The 22,877-nt window shown below is 41.0% G+C and overlaps 1 protein-coding gene across 1 annotated transcript; it reads left to right on the forward strand.

The window, feature by feature from the left end:
• The first annotated feature begins 999 nt into the window (after nucleotides 1-999).
• On the forward strand, nucleotides 1,000-16,197 carry ANKS4B (ankyrin repeat and sterile alpha motif domain containing 4B). The gene is made up of 2 exons (XM_049903634.1): nucleotides 1,000-1,163; nucleotides 15,123-16,197. Exons 1-2 carry the CDS (start codon nucleotides 1,000-1,002, stop codon nucleotides 16,195-16,197), a joined length of 1,239 nt encoding a protein of 412 aa, XP_049759591.1.
• Nucleotides 16,198-22,877: the final 6,680 nt, after the last annotated feature.

A 22,877-nucleotide genomic window follows, 5' to 3' on the forward strand; every position in this document is an offset into this window, starting at 1 on the left:
AGTTCCTATGACGTGGAGATTAAAGATGTCCCAAATGTTTAGCTTTTCCAAGCTGTTGTACCACTCCAGTACTCTCTCTCACTTCAGTACTCTCCCTCCTCTCTTTGGGTTTCCTAATTTGCTGCGACATCTCACAGAACTCACAAACCATATAAAGGAAATGGTTCATGTGACTATAGAGGTTAGCAAGGTCCCATATTCATGGGTCAGGCATAGACTTCTCTCTGCGCGTCAGTCTCTGTCCAAAGGCACTCAGCTTTCTCACTCTGTGGGCCAGGAGTCCCACTGCACCATCTCCTGTGAGTCTCGCCCTCTTTGGTGGTGACGGTGGGCTCTCCTCCCTGCTCTGGGATTGGCTCTCTTTTAAGGCAAAAACTGACCAATCCCCTCGGTGGGCCACAATTACCTTATTTGCACAGCCCCACCCAATCACCTGTGTGGGAGTTACAAGACCATGGCTAGAAAAACCACACACAAAAGTAATTAATCGTACCACAGCTGCTAACCAAGAGGTTGCCAGTTCAAATCTACCCGCTGCTCCTTGGAAATTTGACAGTTACAGTGGGTAAATATTATAGTGTGTAAATTATACTTAAAGTTATTAAAAAAGAAATAGACTAGACTAGTGAACTAGACTAGCCATGCAATTTGTGGAAATTATTGACTGTACTCGGTGCTGAGATATCTGTGTGTGTGTTTCCAGATTATTATATTCTAGACTTGCTAATGGGCATAAGAAAAAAAAAGATAAAGCGTGCCTCGAAACATTTGAAATGAACACTACAGGTCTCAGGGTTCAAAGGCATGGTTATTCCAGAATGAAAAGGTCCAAGTTCAATGCTCCTTGGCTGCCTTCCAAGGAGCAAGGCTGGGATGAACTTTGCCCTAGAATGACTCTCTTCCTTGTCACTGATTAACCAGATCTGTGGGAAGGCTGTGGGGCCAACATCCTACTGTGCCTAGAAAGAAGTATTTGGCCAAGCTTTTGTGAGCAGAAAAATGTCTACCCGCTACCACCAAGCTGCTAGTGATAGCTACCTGGAACTTCTGAAAGAGGCTACCAAGCGAGATCTGAATCTTTCTGATGAAGATGGCATGACTCCCACGCTCCTGGCAGCTTACCATGGAAACTTAGAAGCTCTAGAAATAATCTGCAGCAGAGGGTAAGTTCAGCGTGGTGGTTTCAATTAGAAACAGTGTCTATGGTAAGATTTTGCAGATAGCAGCAAGAGGCAGGGAAGTCAGTGCAAATACTTTACAATCTTTCTAGACTGTCCAAATAATTGGCTTTTTAAGGAAAAGGAGAGAGCTATGCCTGGAGATGCCTCTTTTGCCACTGAGAACCGGCACCATGAGGGTGGCTCAGCCCTTTTGAGCCACACACAAAAGAAAGACCCTGAACTCTAACGTGTTGCTATCTGCCTTGGAGAAAAGAAAATTTAATTCTATACCTTTAAATTTTTTTCCTATCAAATTTAAATGGTTGACTCTTTAAAAAGAGGTCACTGTTCTATTTGGTTTTAGGATGTCAGCTTTGGTTTGAACAAAAGACGTTTTTATTTTATTTTTTCATCTGTGCCGTTAAAACCCCAGAGCATTTTATTAACACTCAATCCCAGTCCAAGCCTATGATTCTTCCATGGTATTGCTGGCTTTCCAAGCTATAAAAAAGACCTTCAGCCTATCTTAACTTCATTACTTCTCTGGCTGGCCAACAAAAATACACCCCTTCCCAAATTCTAATTCAGGACATAACCAGCTCTTTTTCCTTTGCCTGTTACCAGTTGGGCTAAGCAGTGTTTTTGACTATGACCCAAAAGGGTTAAAAAAGAAAGAAGGAAAGAAAATGTAATAAAGGAGCCAAGTGAATTCAGTTTAATTCAATGCATATTTATTTAGTATCTGCTCTGTGCCAGCCGTTTTACCAGCCACTCGGGATACTGTGACCAATAAGAGAGGTACTACTCCTGGCCTCATGGTGATCAGAGTTGAGAGGGGAAGATAGATTAAACAAGTCATGATGTCTGTTACAAAAGGGGAAATAGAGGGCCTTAAATAAATAACACAGGCATCTATCCCAGTCTAGGGGGTAAGGGAAAGAATATATATACACATATGCACAAATGTTAATAGCATAATATTATAGGACTTTTTTTCCTTGTATTTTGTATGTATGGCTTAATTTTCTGGGTTCAGCTTATGTTGTTTTTATAATAAAGGCCATATGACAATTATTGCAGGAATGTTTCAGGTATACAAAGGAGAAACCATTGGCATTGAGTTGATTCTGACTCATAGCAACCCTATAGGACAGAGAGAACTGCCCCATAGGGTTTCCAAGGGCAGCTGGTGGATTTGAATTGCCGACCTTTTGGTTAGCAGCTGAGCTTTTAACCACTGTGCCACTGGGGCTCCATTCTCATATAAAGTGGACCTCAAATGGAGCAAAGGCTCTCTGCTGGCTCCAAAGAGCCCCAGCCCTCTTCTAGGAGGACAAATTCACTTACCGGTTCTGAAATAACTGAGATCTTGCGCTTTGGACAGAGGTCTACTTTGAGTAGAGGAGAGTTTGGGAAGCCTAGGCTGGGTGGGGTGGTGGGAAGAGTGAGGAGATCACACAGTGTTACAATCTAGACAAAGCTGACCAATGGGGATGAAGTGTCTGGGAAAAGGAAGTAGTAAATCAGACCAAGCAGGACAGAGAAGACCAACTTTACTTCCTCATTCAGTCCCTCGGGCACTTTCCCCATCTTTGGTTATTTTTCTAAATCTTCCTAAAGTACTCCCCGCTTTCCTAAAGGTCACCAACCTCCACAGGCTGTCAAAGCCAGAACCTGGAACCTTGACCCTTCACTTCCTTTTCTACCCAACCCTACATCCAATCACTATGAATTCTACATGTGATCTGCCACTCATATCCATCCCTGTCTCCACATTCCCTCATCTAGGTCTCTTTCATCTCTCACCTCTGCCATTAAAAGAGGCCCCAGCATTCTCTCTGGCCTGAGCAAATTTCATAAACCACAAGCCTACCTGGTGACTCCCCTGTGTAAACCCATGAAATGGTTTCTGTGGTTCCTAGGATAAAGTTCAACTCCTTAGCAGAGTTTGTAAGGCCCTTTGTGATCTGGCCTCATCTACAACTTGGCCTTTCCCCACTCAAGCCATGTTCCAGCTGTACTAAACTTCTGCTCCTAGAAAGCGCAGTGTTCTGTCTTCAGGGAAACACTCTTTCCTCCATCTTCAATGGAGGAAGTGCACAATCTAAAGATTCTATAAGAAGGCCAACTCCTTTTCATCTTTCGAATTCCAACTTAAATGTGATATATACATCACAAATTGTATACTAAATAGACTTTTTTTGTAACTTTTTTTTTTTTTTTTTACCCCTGAATTCATCATGGGCAGTTTTTTTCTAGGTCAGTATACTTCTGTGACTGATTTTTTAGGGACTTCTTAGTATTTTAGACAACGAATACGTTTCTTAGTCCCTCTTTTGAAAAAATAGTTTCCCCCAGTTTAAACAGTTCTGTGATGAATATCCTTGTACGTATATCTTTGCTCATATTTCCTTGAAGATAAATTTCTCAAAGTGAAATTTCTGAGTCTATGGGCATGTGTACAATTTAGATACTTTTTTGTGTATTGATAACTTACCCTTTAGAAAGTACTTATTTTTGCCAATCTGGTAAGTTAAAAATGATGTATCAGTGTTGTCTTAATGTTCTTTTCTTTGATTACTGGTGAGGCTGAAAATTCTTTTTATATTTAGTAGCCTTTTGTGAACTGTATTTATAACCTTTTCCCACTTTTATATTGGGGTATTCAACATTTCGCACTGATATAAAAATGCTTTTTAAAAGTTAAGAATACCAACCGCTCCCTAAGTAGGCAGTAGATAAGTGTTAACTTTGGTGAAGGGAAAGATAACACACAATATAGGGGAAGCCAGCACCACTTGACTAAGGCAAAGACTTTCTGGACACATCCAAACACCTTGAGAGACTGCGTTACTGGGGCTGAGGGCTGGGGACAATGCTCTCAGGGGACATCTAGGTCAATTGGCATAACATAGTTCATAAAGAAAATATTCTACATTCTACTTTGGTGAGTAGTATCTGAGGTCCTAAAACCTTGCGAGTGGCTATCTAAGATACATCTATTGGTCCCAGCACTGTTGGAACAAAGGAGAAAGAAGAAAACCAAAGACATAAGAAAAATATTAGTTGAAAGGACTAATGGGCCACATGAACCATAGCCTCCACCAGTCTGAGCCCAGAAGAACTAGATGGTGCCCAGCTACCACCACGAACCACTCCAACTGGAATCACAAAAGAGGGTCCCAGGCAGAACAGGAGAAATATGTAGAACAAAATTCAAATTCACAAAAAAAGACCAGACTTGCTGGTGTGACAGTGACCAGAGGAACCTCCGAGACTATGGTCTAACCCTGCTAACTCAAAACTGAAACTACTCCCAAAGTCCACCTTTCAGCCAAAGATTAGTTAGGCCTATAAAACAATAACATGCAAGAGGAAAGTACTTCTTAGTTCAATCAAGTCCATGAGAATAATCAAGTAAATGGGCAACATTGCCCAAAAGTAACGATGAGACAGCAGGAAGGGACAGGAAAACTGGATGAGTGGACACTGAGAACCCAGGGTGGGAAGGGAAAGGGAGAGGAATGCTGACACAAGGTGGGGATTGTAACTAGTGTCATAAAATAATTTGTGTATAAAATTTTTTAATAAAAAAACTAATTTGCACTGTAAACTTTCGCCTAAAACACAAGATCTAAAAAAAAATCAACCTTTGTCATAAATGTAACAAATGCAGTATTTTCACAATTCATAATTTCTGTTTTTATTTTGACAACAGATATTTTAAATATAATAGTAAACATAAATATTGAAGTGTATTTACTTATGCCTACCAATCTTTTCCTATATAATTTCTGACTTTGAGGTCATGCCAACATATTGACTGAGAAAAAAGAAAAAAAAATTTTTTTTTTCTTTTTACTATCTTAGTTTTGTTTCATAATTTACTTATTTCGTATATAATTTATTTTGGTTTAAGACGTGAGGTTATGATTTAACTATACATTCTCCAAGTGGTTAGTCATTTGTTGCCACACAATTTGCTATGTAATCCACCCTTTCCCCCATTTATTTGACATGATAAAGTGATTTTTCTCTTAATGTAATATTAAAACTTGGTCCATTAATTTATATTTATTTAAGCATTCCATGAGTTAGAATTGACTTAACAGCAACTAGTTTTGTTTTGTTTTTGGTTAAGCACTGGCTATGGGCACAGAAATTCTTCTAACCCTACTTCTTCCAGTCCTTCTTTCTCAACTCATGTCTTCTCATTGATTCTGTTACAGCCCAGGTTTTGTTTCCTTCCCTCCAGAAGCATTTTAGACCTTCTGTGTTAGTTGGTCTGGTCTAAGCTGGAAAAAAAATTTGGGGGGGGAGGATTTTACTAGGTTACCTCTCATTTGGCCATCACCAGTCTTCAGGGACCTGTGTTAGATCAAAATTGCCAATTAGATTGAAGTGGGAACAAGAATTAAAAATTGAATTTTGAAGCTGATCAATTATTGACGTCCATTCCAGTATGATTATTTAAGTGTTTATCTGTTACTATCTGATGAAGACCATCAATATGAAAACCCAGGCTTTATTAGGGAGCTATTTTTCTTTCTTTAATTTAATGATGTTGTTGTGTGCCACTGAGTCAATTCCAACTCAAAGCAACCCTATAAGACAGAGTAGAACTGCCTCATAGGGCTTCCTAGGCCCTAATCTTTACAGGGGAGCCCTAGTGGCGCCATGGTTGAGAGCTATGGCTGCTAAGCTGAGCAGTTTGAATCCACCAGCCACTCCTTGGAAACACCATGGAGCAGTTCTGCTCGGCCCCATGAGTTGGAATTGACTCAAGGGCAATGGGTTTGGTTTTTTGGTTTTTTAATCTTTATAGGAGCAGATTGCCACGTTTTATTTCCCATGGAGCGGCTGGTGGGTTCCAGCCACCAACCTTTCAGTTGGCAGCCAAGTGCTTAACCATTGTGCCACTAGGGTTTCTATAATTTAATGATGGAAATTAGTAACTTCATTTGTTATCAAGTACACTGGAAGGATGGCCCCCAACTGCCAAGAACTTCATTTTGCCTTGAAAGTGTACATGATCTTTCTTTGGCTTTGTTTTATTTTGTAAAATGGAAATAAGGTTTTTTTTTCTTTTTTTACTGATTCTTAAAGGAATATATACTTACTGTAAAAATTCACACCAAATTGGAAAGATATATGTAATAAAGCAAAATCACCCTAAATCTTGCCTCATTAACATTTGGGCGTATATCCTTTTGTTACCAGGTGGAAACCCCAGGTTCTTGCTCTGCATGACTCATATAAAAAAAAAAGACTCATATTGGCCAATAAATGAGAGACCGTTATGGGAGAACAGGAAAGGCACCTTTATTTCATTGTACAAGGAAAAGGAGTCAGTCCGAGCTGTTGGTGCCAGGACTGTTCCTCAAGGGCGAGCAGACAAATTACTTTTAAGGGTTTTACAAGTAGGGAGTTCATACAAGTTACATCAGCAACATTCTTAATCGTACAACCGGGGTGCAATGGGGTTTACACATAACTTCCAAGCAGAAGCAGGATTCAGATGCAAAGTTGGAGGGGAGGAAGCCCAGCAAAGGGAACAGGATTTTTAATGCAACACTGTGGGGGAGGAAACCAAGCAAAGAAAATAGGATTTTTAAAGCAACACTGTGGGGCTCTTTCTCACTTTCAGCCTTTTTCCTTTGAACAAATGCACACATTTTCCCCCTTAAAAAAAGCCTTCATATATTTTTTTTTTTTTATAGAAACTGTTCTGAAACCTGCTTCTAATTATTTAGCAATAGATCACAGACCGTTTTCACTTAAAAGACGAGGTTCACGCCACTATTTTTAATGACTACATGACATTCTGTTTTCTGGTTTTGTCACAGCTTATTTAATCAATTGCTTGCTCATGGCATTTCATTTGAATCGAGTCTTTTAACTGTTTATAAATAAAGTTGGGACAAACATCCTTGAGCATTCATCTTTGCACAAAGGGCTGACCATTTCCTTAGGATAAATTCCTAAAGGCAAAATTGTTGATTCAAGAGGGCACCATGTTTTAAAAGTTTTGGCACATATTGTGCCTAGAAATTTGAACCACTTTATGTCTTCTCCAGCATTGTTTATTTTCCCACACACTTGCCAAAATTGAGTGTTAATATTCTTTTTAAGCATTGCTTTATCTGATAGGCAAAAAGCATGGTGGTGTATTGTTTTAATTTGCATCTCTTTGATTATTAGTGAGGCCACATATTTCTTCTTATGTAGAAAAACATTTTTGAAATAATGATTTTATTCTGAGAAGAACAACTACCCAAAAAAATCAGATCAACTTCAAAAGGAGAAACTGGAGTGGAACAGAGGCTCAGAGTAGTTTAATATAAGCTAATTACCTATTTTGTGACAATAATACCAAGCCAGCTTTTAAAACTGTAGCCTATGGGGAAAAAAATGTAGAACAAAATTCTAACTCACAAAAAAAGACCAGACTTACTGGTCTAACAGAGACTGGAGAAACCCCGAGAGTATGGCCCCTGGGTACCCTTTAGCTCAGTACTGAAGTCACTCCTGAGGTTCACCCTTCAGCCAAAGATTAGACAGACCCATAAAACAAAACAAGACTGACTGTGCACAACAGCCCAGGGGCATGGACTAGAAGACAGGAGGGGACAGGAAAGCTGGTAGTGGGGAACCCAAGACCAAGAAGGGGAGAGTGTTGACATGCCGTGGGGTTGGCAACCAATGTCAGAAAACAATATATGTATTAATTGTTTAATGAGAAACTAATTTGCTCTGTAAACCTTCATCGAAAGCACAATAAAAAAAAAAATAGAATAAAAAAAGAACACGACTTGGTAGAAGCCTAGCTTTATAAGTCACATCATTGTTCTGGATCTGTTTACGCATCTGTAAAATAAGAAACCAGACTTTAAAACAAAAACTATAGCCCAAATGCAGTGATCTACCAAAAAGCAAGGGCAAAATATGGATTATTTTAAGACCTCTTCAGTGCATTTCTCTTTCAGAAAAAAAAAGAAAAGAACAGATAAACAATAAACACTAGACTGAGCTCAGTCCGAAGAAATCATATAGCATCAGTGTTGGACTCAGATCATCAAACAAGGGGACCAGTTTGGGAATAACTGGGCAGGTTATATGCAATGGTTCTATGCAGAAATGTGGAAGAGACCAAAGATTGAAAGATACACGATTGCCTTGGATTTGAATTTAGGGGGACCCAATGAAACCTGTCAATGGAAAATATGTTTATTTAAGTTGCACATCAGTTTAGAAAGTTGCCTGTAAATAGAATTTTTGCAGGTAGAAATAGCTTAAATGTATGAGGAAAGATCATGAATCATCTGAACTGACAGTTTCATCTATAAATTTGGATTTTTGCATTTGAAATTTTCTTAAAACAAGGCCCGCTTTTTGGGGTCCTCTCTGGCTTTATGTTCTTCCTGCCATCTTGGAAGGATCATTTAAAAGCTATTGAAATGGGAAAATTCCCCCTATTCCATGGCTATAAGCATGTAGATTTAACCGGAACTCCTTAATACCCTGTAACATTCACACTCCCACTAATTTCTTTATAAACTGATTGTCACAGTGAAGAACCACTCAGGCCTTAAATGAGAACACAGAGTATTTATTCAGTTTCAAAAGAATCAAAAGAACTACTCGAATAGTTTTGATGGAGAACATCTTTGGAGTGCCAGATGCCCAAGGCTGGCGATAAAAACTTTTCACCTAGGTCCCTGCCTGCTCAAACTGAACCTTTCAGGTTGCCTGGCAACTTAGTAGGCTGGTGCCCAAGGTCTTTTCTGATATATTGTTTCTATCTCCCTATCATGAAAAGAATAGTTCTTAAGGCCATTTGACACAAATGCAGCTGTGTCAAAACCTCACTTGCTGGGTGCATTCCATCCATATCCTGACTCATCCACAGAGAAGATACCCCGTAACTACCAAGGTTGCTTTGCCAGGTAGAGAGCCTAAAAGGCAGGCATTGCTAATTTTCGTTTTAATTCTGCTAAAAGTAGTAGGAGCGTGGATTTTAGTTTTTTGCTATTTACTCTGGTCAAAGATTTACTGGAAATTTCCCTCCTACATGATCCAACCCATGCAAAATTAATTGGTATGTTTTTGTTTACAGTAACATCTTGGATGTTCTACAATCCCTCTTTGATGTCTAGGGTACTTAAGGAGTTCTTTTGAATAGGGTGTTTGGTTAAAATAAATTAAAAAAGTGAAACTACGTTTTTAGGGGTGAGGTACTACGCTCCCCTCAGATATGCAACTATGCCAAGATTGAAGGGGGCTGCCTCTGATCCAAAACAATGAAATCAGGCTGAATGACCAAAAGTCCTCTTGAAAGTGGCTGCTTTTTCTTATAACAAATGAAGTTGGAAGCTCCCAACACAACTACGTTATTTAGCATTTGCTTTCCTTAGATTCAATTTCGTTTTCTTTCCTTCCCCTTCCAACTCTATTCCTTTGCCCTCAACTCCACCGCCTCCAATCACACTGAAGTCTGCTCCTGGAGCTCCACGTAGGCCTGGTCAGATCAGCCAGCTGCGCGTCTGTCTGCTCATGCTGTGCTGCCAGCTCGGGAGCTGGATCTAGTTCACACGTGTGCTTATTTGGACTTCACTATATTTTTCTTTTAAATTTGAGCCAACATTTACATGTCACAGAATTTCACATGAAAATCTGGCTTTTCTGGTTTCGTTTGAAAAATGGAAGTTCTGGCAATATTGTGTCTGCTTTTATTTAAGGTAGCCAGAGCTGAGCAACAGCTGCCCTTTCTACGTGGTGGATATACTTGACCGTGACTTCACTGAAAGAATAAACTTGGCCCCAGTCAGTTATTCACATTACTTGCCTGGCTTCTTTAGGTTGAGTTTGAGACTTCTGTGCTAGGAGGTATAGATGATGCAAAGAGAAAAAGGCCTTGCCCTCTGGGACGTATTATCTAATTAGGGAGGCAGGGCATAAAAATTTGACAAACTTTTAGCTGCTGTAGAGTAGGCCCCCAGCTCATGACAACCCCATGTGTAACAAAACAAAACACTGCCCAGTCCTGCACCATCCCCGTGACTGGTTGTTGTTTGGACCATTGCAATCCATTAGCTGATTTTCAGAAGTAGGTTGCCAGGCCTTTCTTCCTAGTCTGTTTTAGCATAGAAGCTCCCCTGAAACTTCTTCAGCATCATTGCAACACGGGAGCATCCACCGACAGACAGGTGGTGGCTGCACTTGAGGTGCATGTGTTGGGAATCTAACCGAGGTCTCCTGCAGGGGAGGTGAGAATTCTACCACTGAACCACCATCGTCTCCGCTAAGTAAGACTGTGACTGTTAAAAAGCTACAGGATGGAGGAAGGGGTCAAACGGTGAAGCGCAGGGCATTTTTAGGGCAGTGAAACTATTCTGTATGATTCTGTAATAGTAGACACATGACATTATGCATTTGTCATAATCCATAGGACTGTACAACACAAAAAGTGAACCCTAATGTGAACAGTGGACTTTGGTAATAATGTGTCATTATCATTCATCAGTTGGAACAAATGTACCACAGGAATGCTGGATGTTCATAATAGGAAAAACAGTGTGCAGGAGGGAGAGGGGGTATATGGAAACTCTGTACTTTCTGTACAAATTTTCTGTAAACCTAAAACTTAGCTCCAAAAAATAGTCTGGTTTTTTGTTAAAGCCACAAAAACAATTGTGGTGTGACAGGAATTTACTGGGAGGAGGGCAGTGTGAGAGAAAATAAATGTGTGAAACTAAGAACTATGAGTTTAGAGACAAGGGAGATGGTAATAGGTGATGTTTATTGAATGTTCACTATGTACCAAGCACTTTGGAAACCCTGGGTGGTGCAAATTGTCAGTGGCCTTGGATAAAAGGCTTGGCAATCTACTTCCAAAAAACCAGCCATTGAAAATCCTATGGATAGCTGCTGAGGCTGCTTATATACGATCAAACACCTCATGGGATTTGATTCCTTGGCTTGGAAGTTTAGGGTCATGGTTTCATGGGCATCCCAGTTAATTGGCCTAATAATGTGTTTAGTGCTTCTGTTCTACTTCCTAGCTGGTTGGGTAGTGCCTGGGATCTTAAAAGCTTCATAGGCCATCCAAGGCACAACAGTTGGTCTCTATTCACCTGGAGCAACCAAGGAAGAAGAAGCGTCAGGAACAGCAGGAAGAAATGGAATGTGTGGCTAATTGCCCCCAGGAACAACTACCTCCTTTGCCATGAGACCAGAAGAATTGCTTAGTGCCCAGCTACCATTACTGAACATTTTGATCAAAGATTCTATAGAAGAATCCTGATCAAAAGAGGGAAAATACAGACCATAATTTCAAATTCACATGGAACCCAGAGTTTCTGGAGCCATGGAGGGTAGATGAACCCCTGAAACTATTACACTGGGAAAATCTTTAAACTTTAAACCAAAAGTATCCCCTAAAGTCTTCTTAAAACCAAACAGTAGTTTAGCTTAACTAGCAAAAAATGTCTGCCTTGAGTATTATGCTCTTTTAAGAACTGTCTATATGGGATCAAATTAAGAATAGCAACTGGAAAGATTAGATAGGAACCTTAGGGGACAGTGAGTTTATGTTAATGGGGGAGGAACAACTCAGAAAAGGAGGGTGAGAACGGTTACACAACTTAAAGAATGTAATCAGTATCACTCAATTGCACATGTATAAACAGTTGAATTGCTATATGATTTGCTGTGTATATTCTCAACAACAACAATGAAATAAAATTAAAAAAAAATCAAAGTATAAAACTCAAACTTTTGAGTTTGTGGATCACCAAATGTGGTAAGGGAATTAACAGATACAGGAAATCCTGTAGGAGAATCATTTTTGTTAGATGAAGTAATAATTTTAGTTTGGGCATGTGGAGTTTGAGGAATACTTGATCTGTTAAGTGAAATTGTTTGGAAGATAGTTGAAAACCCCAGTGAAATATGGAGTAAAAAAAATATAACTGTGATAAGCAAAGAACATTACTTTAAAGGCCAGGGAAAAGGGAGAAAAAAATTGGAAGAAACAGAAGTAGTGAATAAATATTCAAAGTACCATTGTGTTATTGTTGTTTAGAACAATTTAAGTGGGATTAGTTTAGAAAATAAATTATTCCTAAGCTACTAAAAAAAAAAAAAAAGAAAAAGAAAATCCTATGGAGCATAGTTCTATTCTAACACACAACACATAGGGTTGCCATGAGTCAAGGTCAACTTGATGGCAACTGACTTTTTTTTTTTTTTTTTGGCCAAGTACTTTTCTAATGCTTTATAATATTACCTTATTTAATTCACATAAAAACCCTATGAATAGGTAATAATATTATCCTCAATTTACAGATGAGGGAAATGAGTCCTAGAACAGTTAACCTTGAGGCCTCATAGCTGGTAAAGCAGAAAAGCTGAGATGTGTAAATCTCATGTAAATCATATTGTGTCAGAGACAATTAGACTTGGACACAGTCCTGATATCCAAAACAGGCTGCTTGTGTGCCCTTGGGCAAATACATCAAACTCTTCCAGCCTTATTTTACCACTCTGATAATTATTCTTGCCCAGAGGAGGATTACCCAGTGAGCAAGGTAAGCACGGGTTTACTTGTGCGTACTTCCTAATCTGTAGTGAACAATTTCACATGGGTTTCACATCATGTGGTGAAACCCATGTGAAATTGTTCACTATAGATTAGTAAATAAGCACAAGTAAGCCCATGCTTACCTTTGCTTGTCATCTGTCCCTGTCAGGGATTATAAATTTGAAAAGACGCTTTGATTTTGTAGGAAGATCCTGTGGGGTTGGGAGAGAGACAGATGTCGGCCATAACTAGAAGCAGAATATTTGATATGGAGAAAAACGTGAAATTGTTCACTACAGATGATCTGGTAAGCAAGGTAAGCACCACGCTTACCTTGCCTGTTGGGTAATCCACTCTTGTACTCTTGTCTTTCTTTTCTCAGAGGGAGCTTGTGATAGGTTTTTCGAGGGGGAGATCTGTAAGTACATTGTAAGTAAAAAGTAAGAGGAAGCCATGGTTCCCATGGAGAAGTTACAAATCTGATTCATCAGATTACAGAACACAGATTGGGCCACATTAACTAGGGCAAGGCTTCTCAACTTGTAGCCTGTGTAGGAATCACCTGGGAATCTTGTTAGACTAAAGATTCTGATTCGGTAGGTCTGGGCTGGGTCTGGTATTATGCATCTCTAACAAACTTGCAGGTGAATCCCATGCTGCTGCCACTGGTGGTCCAGGGACCACACTTTGAGTAGCAAGGAACTAGTAGATGGTTCATGGTGCATTAACTGGTCAATCACAAGGGCCTGGATCTTCTCTTCTGCTTCTGCCTTCTATTCTGCAGATATGTTAAGAGGCCTTCTTGAACTCTCTCACCTGTCCTTCCATAAAGCCAACTTGGCTAGAATTTAATAAAATCCTGAGATTTGGGCTTGGACTTGGGCAAGGGAAGGTGCCCTTTAGTTCCTGTGTTCTCAGAGTTCTCAGCAGTGGCTTGGGGCCAGTGTGATAGTTAATAAAGTTGTTACTTTACTTTCCATCTGTGCCTGTATGCAGCTCAAGGTCTCATGGGAGTGGGGTGGTATAGCCTGGGGCAGGATTCCAGTAGACGCTCATTTATTTCACAAATCTGTATTGAGCACCTACCATGTTCCTCTTTTTTGCTAGGTATTGGGTCTCTGGCTTTAATATCACCTAATAGTGCCCCCAGGGAGCTCTGGTGGCATAAGCGTTTAACCATTGGCTGCTAAGAGAAAGGTCTGTGGTTCGAACCCCCCAGCAGCTTTGCAGAAGAAAGACCTGGCAATAAGCTCCTATAAAGATTACAGCCTGAGAAACCTATGGGGCAGCTCTACTGTCATACAGGGTCGCTGTGAGTTGGAATCAACCTGATGGCACACAAGAATAGTGCCCCCAATTCTACCTTAACCCCTTGCAGAACTGTTCACATGATACTGTAATTACATGGAAGTAAGTTGAGAAATAAATGGAGATTCCCTACCCTTTGTATGCATATGACTGTGCAGAAGGTGTTTGTTACCTACCCAACATTCATTCCTTCCTCCTTTCTTGCCAATAAGGACCCAATTTTGTTTCAGTTATATATCTCCTCTCACGTGACTAAAGGGTAGGTGGCAGTGGCATGCTAAAACCAGTTCTTACCAGCTCAGGAGAGTTGATTGCTAAATATTCAGAAAGTTTGCAAGTCAGATAACCATAGCCATTATTAGAAATAAAATTATATAAACTTATAACTCAATAAATTACACTAAAACAAAGGTAATAAATACCCAAAACTCATCATTTCCTAATTATTTTACTACATATAACTGTTATGTATACTCCTAAGATTATGTATATCTATTATATCTGTATGGCTGAAATAATATATAATGGTATACACATCTCTTCCAAACTCCATGTCCAGTGATGTCACGTTGGTAGCTTAAAATTGGCCATGGAAGGTCTGTTTACATCACAGAAGTTGGTACATTACTATAAACCAGGGTCTTGTTTCCCAGGGTGACCCAGTTTAACATTTACTAGCACATAAGTGGGTAACCCTATCCCCAGTTTCAGGGGAAATTTCTAATTGATCTAAGTCAAACATGGTAGCTCCATTTCTTTCCCTTAGGAACATGACCTTATTCTGGCCAATGAGACATGAGAGTTGCTCTGCTCAAGGGCTTCTGAGAAATTTTTTCTAGCTACTAAAAAGGAGATACAGGGTATAGAGATGGGCTCTTTCTGTTCCTGGCCATATTATGTCTGGATGTGGCATATTTGGACTTAGGGCAGCTATATTATAACCATGTCAATACAGGATACACTTGCTTACATTCACATATATTTTGGCTTTGTTCTTTATTTTTGTTTTTAGTTTTTTGGACCTCATATTCAGAAAAAAAAATTAATCTGCATTTTTTCATTTTCTCTTCTAGAGGGGACCCTGATAGATGCGACATCTGGGGGAATACTCCTCTACATTATGCAGCCTCCAATGGCCATGCCCACTGCGTCTCATTCCTGATAAACTTTGGTGCCAACATCTTTGCCCTTGACAATGACTTGCAGTCTCCACTGGATGCTGCTGCCAGCAGGGAACAGAATCATTGTGTTGCTCTCCTGGATAAGGCTGCCACTTCCCAGAATATCGTGAACCCCAAGAAGGTCACCAGGCTGAAGGAGCAGGCTCAGAAGAATGCCAGGAGACAGATACAAGAGTGTGAGAGACTCCAGGAGAAGCACCAAAATAAGATGGCCCGCACGTACAGCAAGGAGGAATCTGGAACTTTTTCTTCTTCCAGGTCATCCTTTTCAAATGCTTCTGTTTCTAGCACATTTGGGTCATTGTCAAAGAGCCTTAAAGACACCTTCAAGTTAAAGTTCAAGAAGAACAGAGATACAGCAGAGCAGATGGGGAAGGAGGGCAGAAGTGGGCAAAGGAATGTGATGGAAGTGTTCAGAGAGGAGGGGGAATACTCATTCTCAGAGGACTTCAAAGATAAGCTCCAGTTCTCAGGAGAGGAGGACAACTGTGAGCAACATGAATCCATTCTCAATCGTCCAGGTCTAGGAAATATTGTTTTTAAAAGGAACACAGTGCTGAGCCCTGAAGACTTTTCGGACAGCAAGAGGGAGTTGGGGCTTAAAATGTCCAGTGAATTGCTTCAGAGACAAGGAGCAACAGAGGCTGACAAAGCTGAGGCTGATGAAGAGGAAGAAGAAAATGACCATGATGAAGACCTGCCTTGGGATAAGGATGAAGTGGAGTGGGAGGAAGATGTGGTTGATGCTACACCCCTGGAAGTGTTCTTGCAGTCCCATCACCTGGAAGAGTTCTTCCCCATTTTCATGAGAGAGCAGATTGATCTAGAAGCTCTGTTGCTTTGCTCAGATGAGGACCTTCAGAGCATACAAATGCAGCTGGGTCCCAGGAAGAAAGTTCTTAATGCCATAAACAGAAGGAAGCAGGTGCTACAGGAGCCTGGACAGCTGGTCGACACCAGCCTCTGATGGAGAGTATTGGGTCAACAGAGGTGAGCCTGCAGTGGTGAGGTGATGGTGTGCCCCCTGAAAGCACTAAACACCACTTTTCTACCCAATGCCAGATCGCCGAGAAGAGTTTCTAGGGTTTCAGAGCTGCCAGTCTGAGAAAGAGACCCAACTCTATTCTGGGACCTGCTCTATGTCCATCCAAATAAACCACCAGTGAGAAACTCAAGGAGACCTGGGAACAAGAAAGTGGTGTCTCTTTTCAGTGGTCTTTTTGTTATTTTTTAGAAATAACAAAGAGATCAGATGGATGACAATGAACAGAAAGATGCTTTTTTTCCCCTCCAACTCTGGGCTTATAATTAATTATAATTATTGTATCCTTTTATTGCACTGGAAACCCTGGTGGTGTACTGGTTGAGTGCTACAGCTGCTAACCAAAGGGTCGGCAATTTGAATCCGCCAGGTGCTCCTTGGAAACTCTATGGGGCAGTTCTACTCTGTCCTATAGGGTTGCTATGAGTCGGAATCGACTCGACGGCACTGGGTTTGGTTTGGTTTGGTTTTATTGCACTAGCCTGCTGATTACTTTTGATTGTCACAGTCTGCAGATTCTAATCCCATTCTGTCCTTAGCTCTATGACTGCCTGTTGGTGGAGAATAAAGTTCCTCCATTGCCCAATGTAAATGTTTATGTTTACAAGTAGAGGACATGGGTCTGTAATACCCCTACCTGAGAACAGAGCCGGAGTGGAAGATGTAGGGAATTAAGAGAGAAATAAAATATAGGGTACCACAATGGCTGCTAACTAAGAAGTCAGTAGTTTGAATCCACCAGCCACTCTTTGGAAACCCTGTGAGGCAGTTTTACTCTGTCCTATTTTTATAGGGTCGCTATGAGTCAGAATTGACTTGATGGCAATAGTTTGGTTTTTCAGGGGGGAAGCAAGAGGGAGGAGCCCCAGTGGCACAGTGGTTAAAGCACTCAGCTGCTAACCAACCGAAAGGTTGGGAGAAAGATGTGGCAGTCTGCTTCTGTCGAGTTTTACGGCCTTTGGAGCCCTATGTGGCAGTTCTACACTGTCCTGTAGGGTCGTTATGAGTTGGAATGGACTCGACAGCAGTAGATTTGTTTTGGTTTTGGTTTAAGCAGGAGAGTGGAGACAGAAGGAAAGAAGGAGACAGAAAAAAAAAAACAGAACTATTTGATGATTTTTCTTAGGGTAACTGCCTCCTGAAACTAACAGAAGTAAAAAAAAAAAAACAAAAAAAACTAGGTTTTTTGCAGGGAAGATTCTGCCGCAATAGTAAATTTTACATTTTCTGCTCATTATGTACATATCTTTCATTCGTTGTTGTCTATTTTGTCACCACTGAGGAGCCCTGGTGGTGCAGTGGTTGAGAGCTATGGCCAATTATGGCTGCTAACCAAGGTTGGCAGTTTGAATCCACCAGCTGCTCCTTGGAAGCCCTATGGGGGCAGTTCTCTGTCCTACAGGGTCACTATGAGTCAGAATCGACCCAATGGCAATGGGTTTGGTTTTTGGTTTTTATCATCATTGCTGCATTTCTGAATACAATGTATATAAACTGGCAACATTGCTCCTGACAATTTTTAAATGGCAATCCCAAATTCAACTGAAACTCTGTTGAATAACTAAGCTTCCTTGGATTTTTATAGGCAGACTTATATCAAGTGGAATTGACCATTGAATATGTTTAGAATATAGAAACAGCTGTTTATCTTCAACATGTTTTCTGATTCACATCTGTTTGGACTGCTTCAGGAGGCACCGTGGAGGATATGAGCTTAGGGAGGAGACAGATGCTCACATCTGTCTCCTGTGCAATTGGCTCAGTCTTCCTCAGTGAATGCATTCAGAAGGCTTGTCAGTGAATGAATAAGTATGTTGCATTAGCAGATGATTATGTTTACAAATACTGCATTTTGGTGTTCCGGAATAAAGTTATACTTTGCCTTCATTAACGTGCATAAAAACAATTGGTACACAGGAGGAACTCAAAAAAGTTTGTAGTGTCTGAATCTAATAAAAGTACTTGATTGTAGATGTTGGGATCCCCTCTTTAGGAATTCCTCAAAATCTGTCCAATAAGAAACTTATTGCTAGGATCGTTTCTGTGAGGGTGTAAATATGGCTACTTGTTGTTAGTTGCTGACAGGTTGGCTCTAACTCAAGGCAACCCCATGTACCCCAGAACAAAGCGTTGCCTGGTATTGTGTCATCCCCACCATCGTTGGCATGTTTGAGTCCATCAGACAATATTGTTGTGCTCCATAGGGTTTTCACTGGCTAGTTTTCAGAAGTAGGTTGCCAGACCTTTCTTCCTAGTTAGTCTTAGTCTAGAAGCTCCACCAAAGCCTGTCCAATATGAGTGACCCTGCTGGTGTTTGAAATACTAGTGGCATAGCTTCCAGCATCACAGCAGTATGCAAGCCACCACAGTAAGAGAAACTGACAGACGGGTGGTGGATAAGCCTTATACGGGGTGCTACTGTTAACAAAAAGGATGTTCTCCAGTGGTATTCTGCACATCATTATCAGAGTAAAAATAATACAGAATAATGTGTTTTAGCAAACCAGAGGTAGCATGAGGTGGTACGATGAATACTGGGCTGGAAAGCAGCATTGCTATTTGAGGGACAGAGTATAATGTTATGGAAACGGAAGGATGCTCTTTGTGGGGGATAAGAAAAGATAGGTCAGCAGAAATGTCACTAGAATTTAGCGTAATAGGATTAAGTTCTAACTGCTTCATGGAAGTCGATACTTTCTAGTTAGGATTTTCTATGCTGCCCAAACTGGAGGGGTAGGAGTTGGCTCAGACAATATGGGAAGGGGAAGGCATGTTTGCCCAGCAAAGATGGAAGCTCCCACTGTGATCATCCCTTTGCCCTTTGTCTCAATCCTTTGGTAAGATAAAGGGATATGAATTTGAAGCATGTGTGGATTTTAAAAACCTCACATAAAAATTTCCATCAGATCCCTGGATTGAAAAGGAGGGAGCAAACATAATTCCTTTATCTCATCATGGTGAATAACACAACCTCTGTAAGGCCAGAACAGATCGCTAGAAGATAACTTGCATTTTCCAAGAGCTACATTTCATTTTGGTTGAGGTAACCTAGCTTGTAGACTTCACAAGACTCAGGTACCATTCCCTGATCATGTTCAGTTGCTCCATTTAGACGGTAAATAGCATATCTATGATTATCTCAAAATCTGGCCCAAAACATGTGAATGAAATGGTCAGAGCTACCTCAGGCCTGGGATATCAGGGAGCAAAGGAGGTAAATTACAGGGTTCCAAGCCTGCAGAATAGTCTGGTCCTACCCTACTAGAATGCATGCACCTTGAAGACAGGAAGTTTTCTATTTTGGTCACTAATTTATCCCTTGTACCTAGTACAAGCCAGACTCAGCAGGTGCTCAATAAATACTGTTGGCTAACTGGGTGGGATGCCTGGGCTGGAGGAAGGGTGCAGATTACTCTGGTCTTTTAAACCCTAGGAACTTGATCTATTTCAGTGGTGCACATGGCATCTGAGCATGGGCAACGTGACATCTCCAGAAGTAACTTTGAAAGGCAAAAATTGTTCTCCTCATTACACAAACTGGTTTTGGTCTCCTTCCTGCCCCAACTGCATATTCAGGAGAGAGTCATTAGTCAGATTAGAAGAAATGAGTCCACATATGCGACTCCCACCCCTCTTTGGAAGGTGTTTGTTCCTATGGTTCTTACCAGGCACTTTTATGCAATTCTTGTGAGCCCCTGGCCTCTTATGATTTATAGAATCATTAAGTGAGGGTTCTCCCAACTTTTCAGCATAAGGATAGAGCCTCTCTCATGCAGCATCATGTTATAAAAGAGGTTTATACCATGTTATAAAAGGCTACAAAAGTTCTAAGAATGATAGATCTCTCAAACTAACCACAACAAGAGGCCTAAGAGAAGGTATTCGAGTAATACAAAGGTTTTGACTAGAGACAAAGACAGAGGATTATAAGCCAGAATGAGTTTCAAAAATTCACTGATCTCAGACTTCCATCCCTGAAAGTGGATGTTCAGAATAGCTGTATCCAAATGTATTTGGTTACTTTCTTTCTTTTTTAAATTTTTCGCCTATGTTGCCTAACATAAAAGTTGACAAGGAAGGAAGGCAGCTGGGAGCATTTCACTGAAGAGAGGAGTTTGAGAAGGTATGGTATGGTAATCATGTATTGTATTTATATTTTAGGCCACCATGTTACACATGTCAGTTATATGCTAATAATTTCTAAATCTGAGTCACCAGTCCAGACCATTGTCTTGAGCTCCAAATCCCTAAACCCAAATGCCAATCTTACATCTCCCCTCAAATGTCTCATAGGTACCTCAAACTCAACATGCCTAGAAATGAACCTATTTCCTCCCAAATCAGTGGTCCTCAACTCAGGGTGATTTTGCCCCTTTTCCCCAGGGGACACCTGGCAATGTCTGGAGACATTTTTGATTGTCATGAGGGAGTGGGAATGCTACTGAACATCTAGTGGGAAGAAACCAGGGATGTTGGTAGACAACCTACAATGCACAGGACAGCTCCCCTCCCACCACCTCCACAGAGAATTATCTAGACCAGAATGTCAATAGTCTCAAGATCGAGAAACTCTGTCCTAAATCTACTCTTCCTCTTTGGGTCAACAGCAAGTTTAACCCAATGCTTCTCTCCTTTTAGTTTACTTTCATCACACAATTGGTCACAGAATCCTCTTGACTCCTAAATACATCTAAAAACTGAGTCCTCTTGTATGTTGGCAAAATCATTGTTTGGCTTATGCCCCCATCATTGTTCCCCTGGACCGTCTTTAATTCATTCTCAGCAATGCTGGTTGAGTAATCTTTCTAAGCTACAGATCTCTTGTCATCTTCTGCGTTGCTTTTCAGACTCTTTAACACAACATACAAAGCCCTCATGATCAGAGCCCTAGTCTCTCCTGCAAACTTCCAGCCTCATCTCTGACTATAGCTCCCTTTGCCTCCTAATTGCAGACACACCAGATTTCTTGTAGTTTCCTGAATATATCATGCCTCCCATATGCCTTTGCTTACCATCATTCCTCTGCCTGGAAAACCCTTCCTCCATGCAACCAATTTGGAGTTCCTTTCCTTTGGGAGACTTACCCTGTCTCTCTGCCCCTAGTCTGGGTTAGGTGCTCTTCTAGCCATGCAGGCAATCTTCTGTTTGCCCCTCCAGAACCTCTGTCCACTATTTTCCACCCTACTCTATGCCCTAGGTGGTTGACCTCTGTGGACTGCATCCACAGGGCTCTTTGCCTTTGGGCTTCTGGCAGTTTTGATCGATGGTAGGTACCAGCAGGAGATCCAAGAGTAGGGGGAAAGAGATTGGAGTCTTTATTCTACCTGTCCCCTCCTTGCTGGGCTGCAGTTGGCGGTGGCTTCCGTCCTGTACGTCTGGCAGCTTTCTGCTACAGCGCCAGTTCTTGTTGGGTTGTGCTAGTACTCCATTCTCTTGTCCTTTCAAGCTTAGAAGTGGTAGCAGCTTCCTTCTTTTGTTAGTCCTGGGGTGCTTTGCCATCCCTTACTTCTTCTCTTTCCTTCCCCTTTGTAAATAGTCCCTTATTAAATTATCTTCAATCACCTTTGAGTGTGGCATCTATTTCCTGTCAGAACCCTGTTGTGTATGCTACTGTAACACCAAAGCATTGTACTGTAATTATCTTCTGTAAATATCTGTCTTCCCTCTTACACTGTGAACGGTTTGTGGGCAAGGACTGTTTTTTTTCTGCTGGATCTCTGATGCCTAGCACAGAGTTATGATAGGGTCTCATGTGGAAAAAAAGAAATATATGAATGAATTAAGGCACTTCTAATAATCTCACCATCACGCACCCTTCTTTACTCATCCCTCAGGGCTATGGCCATTAAGATCCCCAGAAAAATTCCACATTCACTTGAGGTACAAAGTCAGATCATGTGGGTATTTTGTTCCAGTGCAAAGGTTCCTATCCAGACAGCCTGGCAAACATGATGAACCTTTGGCTAAGCTACTTGGAACATGAAGAGGACCCTGCCAGGAGGAGTATGGGTAGGGAAACAAAGCAAAATAGCATGCTTTCCTTTGCCGCTGGTTTATCTGATAACCGGCCTGGGGGTGGGGGTGGGGGCTTGGATTTGGTGAGTTCTTTGTGGCCAAAGGCAACACTGCTCATGATTCAGGGGCCCTGGAAAAGTCTGTATCTCAGTTTCCCCATTTGTAAGTTAAAATGATTGAACTAGATGACCCCTAATGGCCCTTTCAGCTCTGATACTATAATGGACCTCTGTAGATGTTGCCTACCCAATATCTAGTCCTCTCTCTTTTTGGTAAGAGACCCCTTTCCTCTTGTCAGTTCATGTGGTCAGATGGGCTGATTCCACCCATGACTTCAAGGATGGGCATGTGAGGCAGGCCTAGATGATCACGGCTTAGGCACACAGCCCTAGCCTGGCTAAGCAGAGTTTTCCATTTCTCTTAGCCATGATGTTAGGCTCAGGAATGGGCACATGATGTAGATGGTCCAATGAGTCTTAGTTTTGGTTTTTTTTAACTGTTAGGAAAAAGAGTCTTTATTTCTGCTAGGGTTGCAAAAAAGGACAATATAATTCAGAAGCTTCTAGCAACCATCTTGCCACTAAAGAGGA

The sequence above is a fragment of the Elephas maximus genome, chromosome 12 (assembly GCF_024166365.1).
Source record: "Elephas maximus indicus isolate mEleMax1 chromosome 12, mEleMax1 primary haplotype, whole genome shotgun sequence".
NCBI lineage: Eukaryota > Metazoa > Chordata > Mammalia > Proboscidea > Elephantidae > Elephas > Elephas maximus.

Coding starts and splice junctions, on each gene's coding strand:
- ANKS4B (XM_049903634.1), top strand. CDS start 1,000: ATGTCTACCCGCTACCACCAAGCTGCTAGTGATAGCTACCTGGAACTT. Junction 1,164..15,122: donor GAAATAATCTGCAGCAGAGG/GTAAGTTCAGCG, acceptor TTTCTCTTCTAG/AGGGGACCCTGATAGATGCG.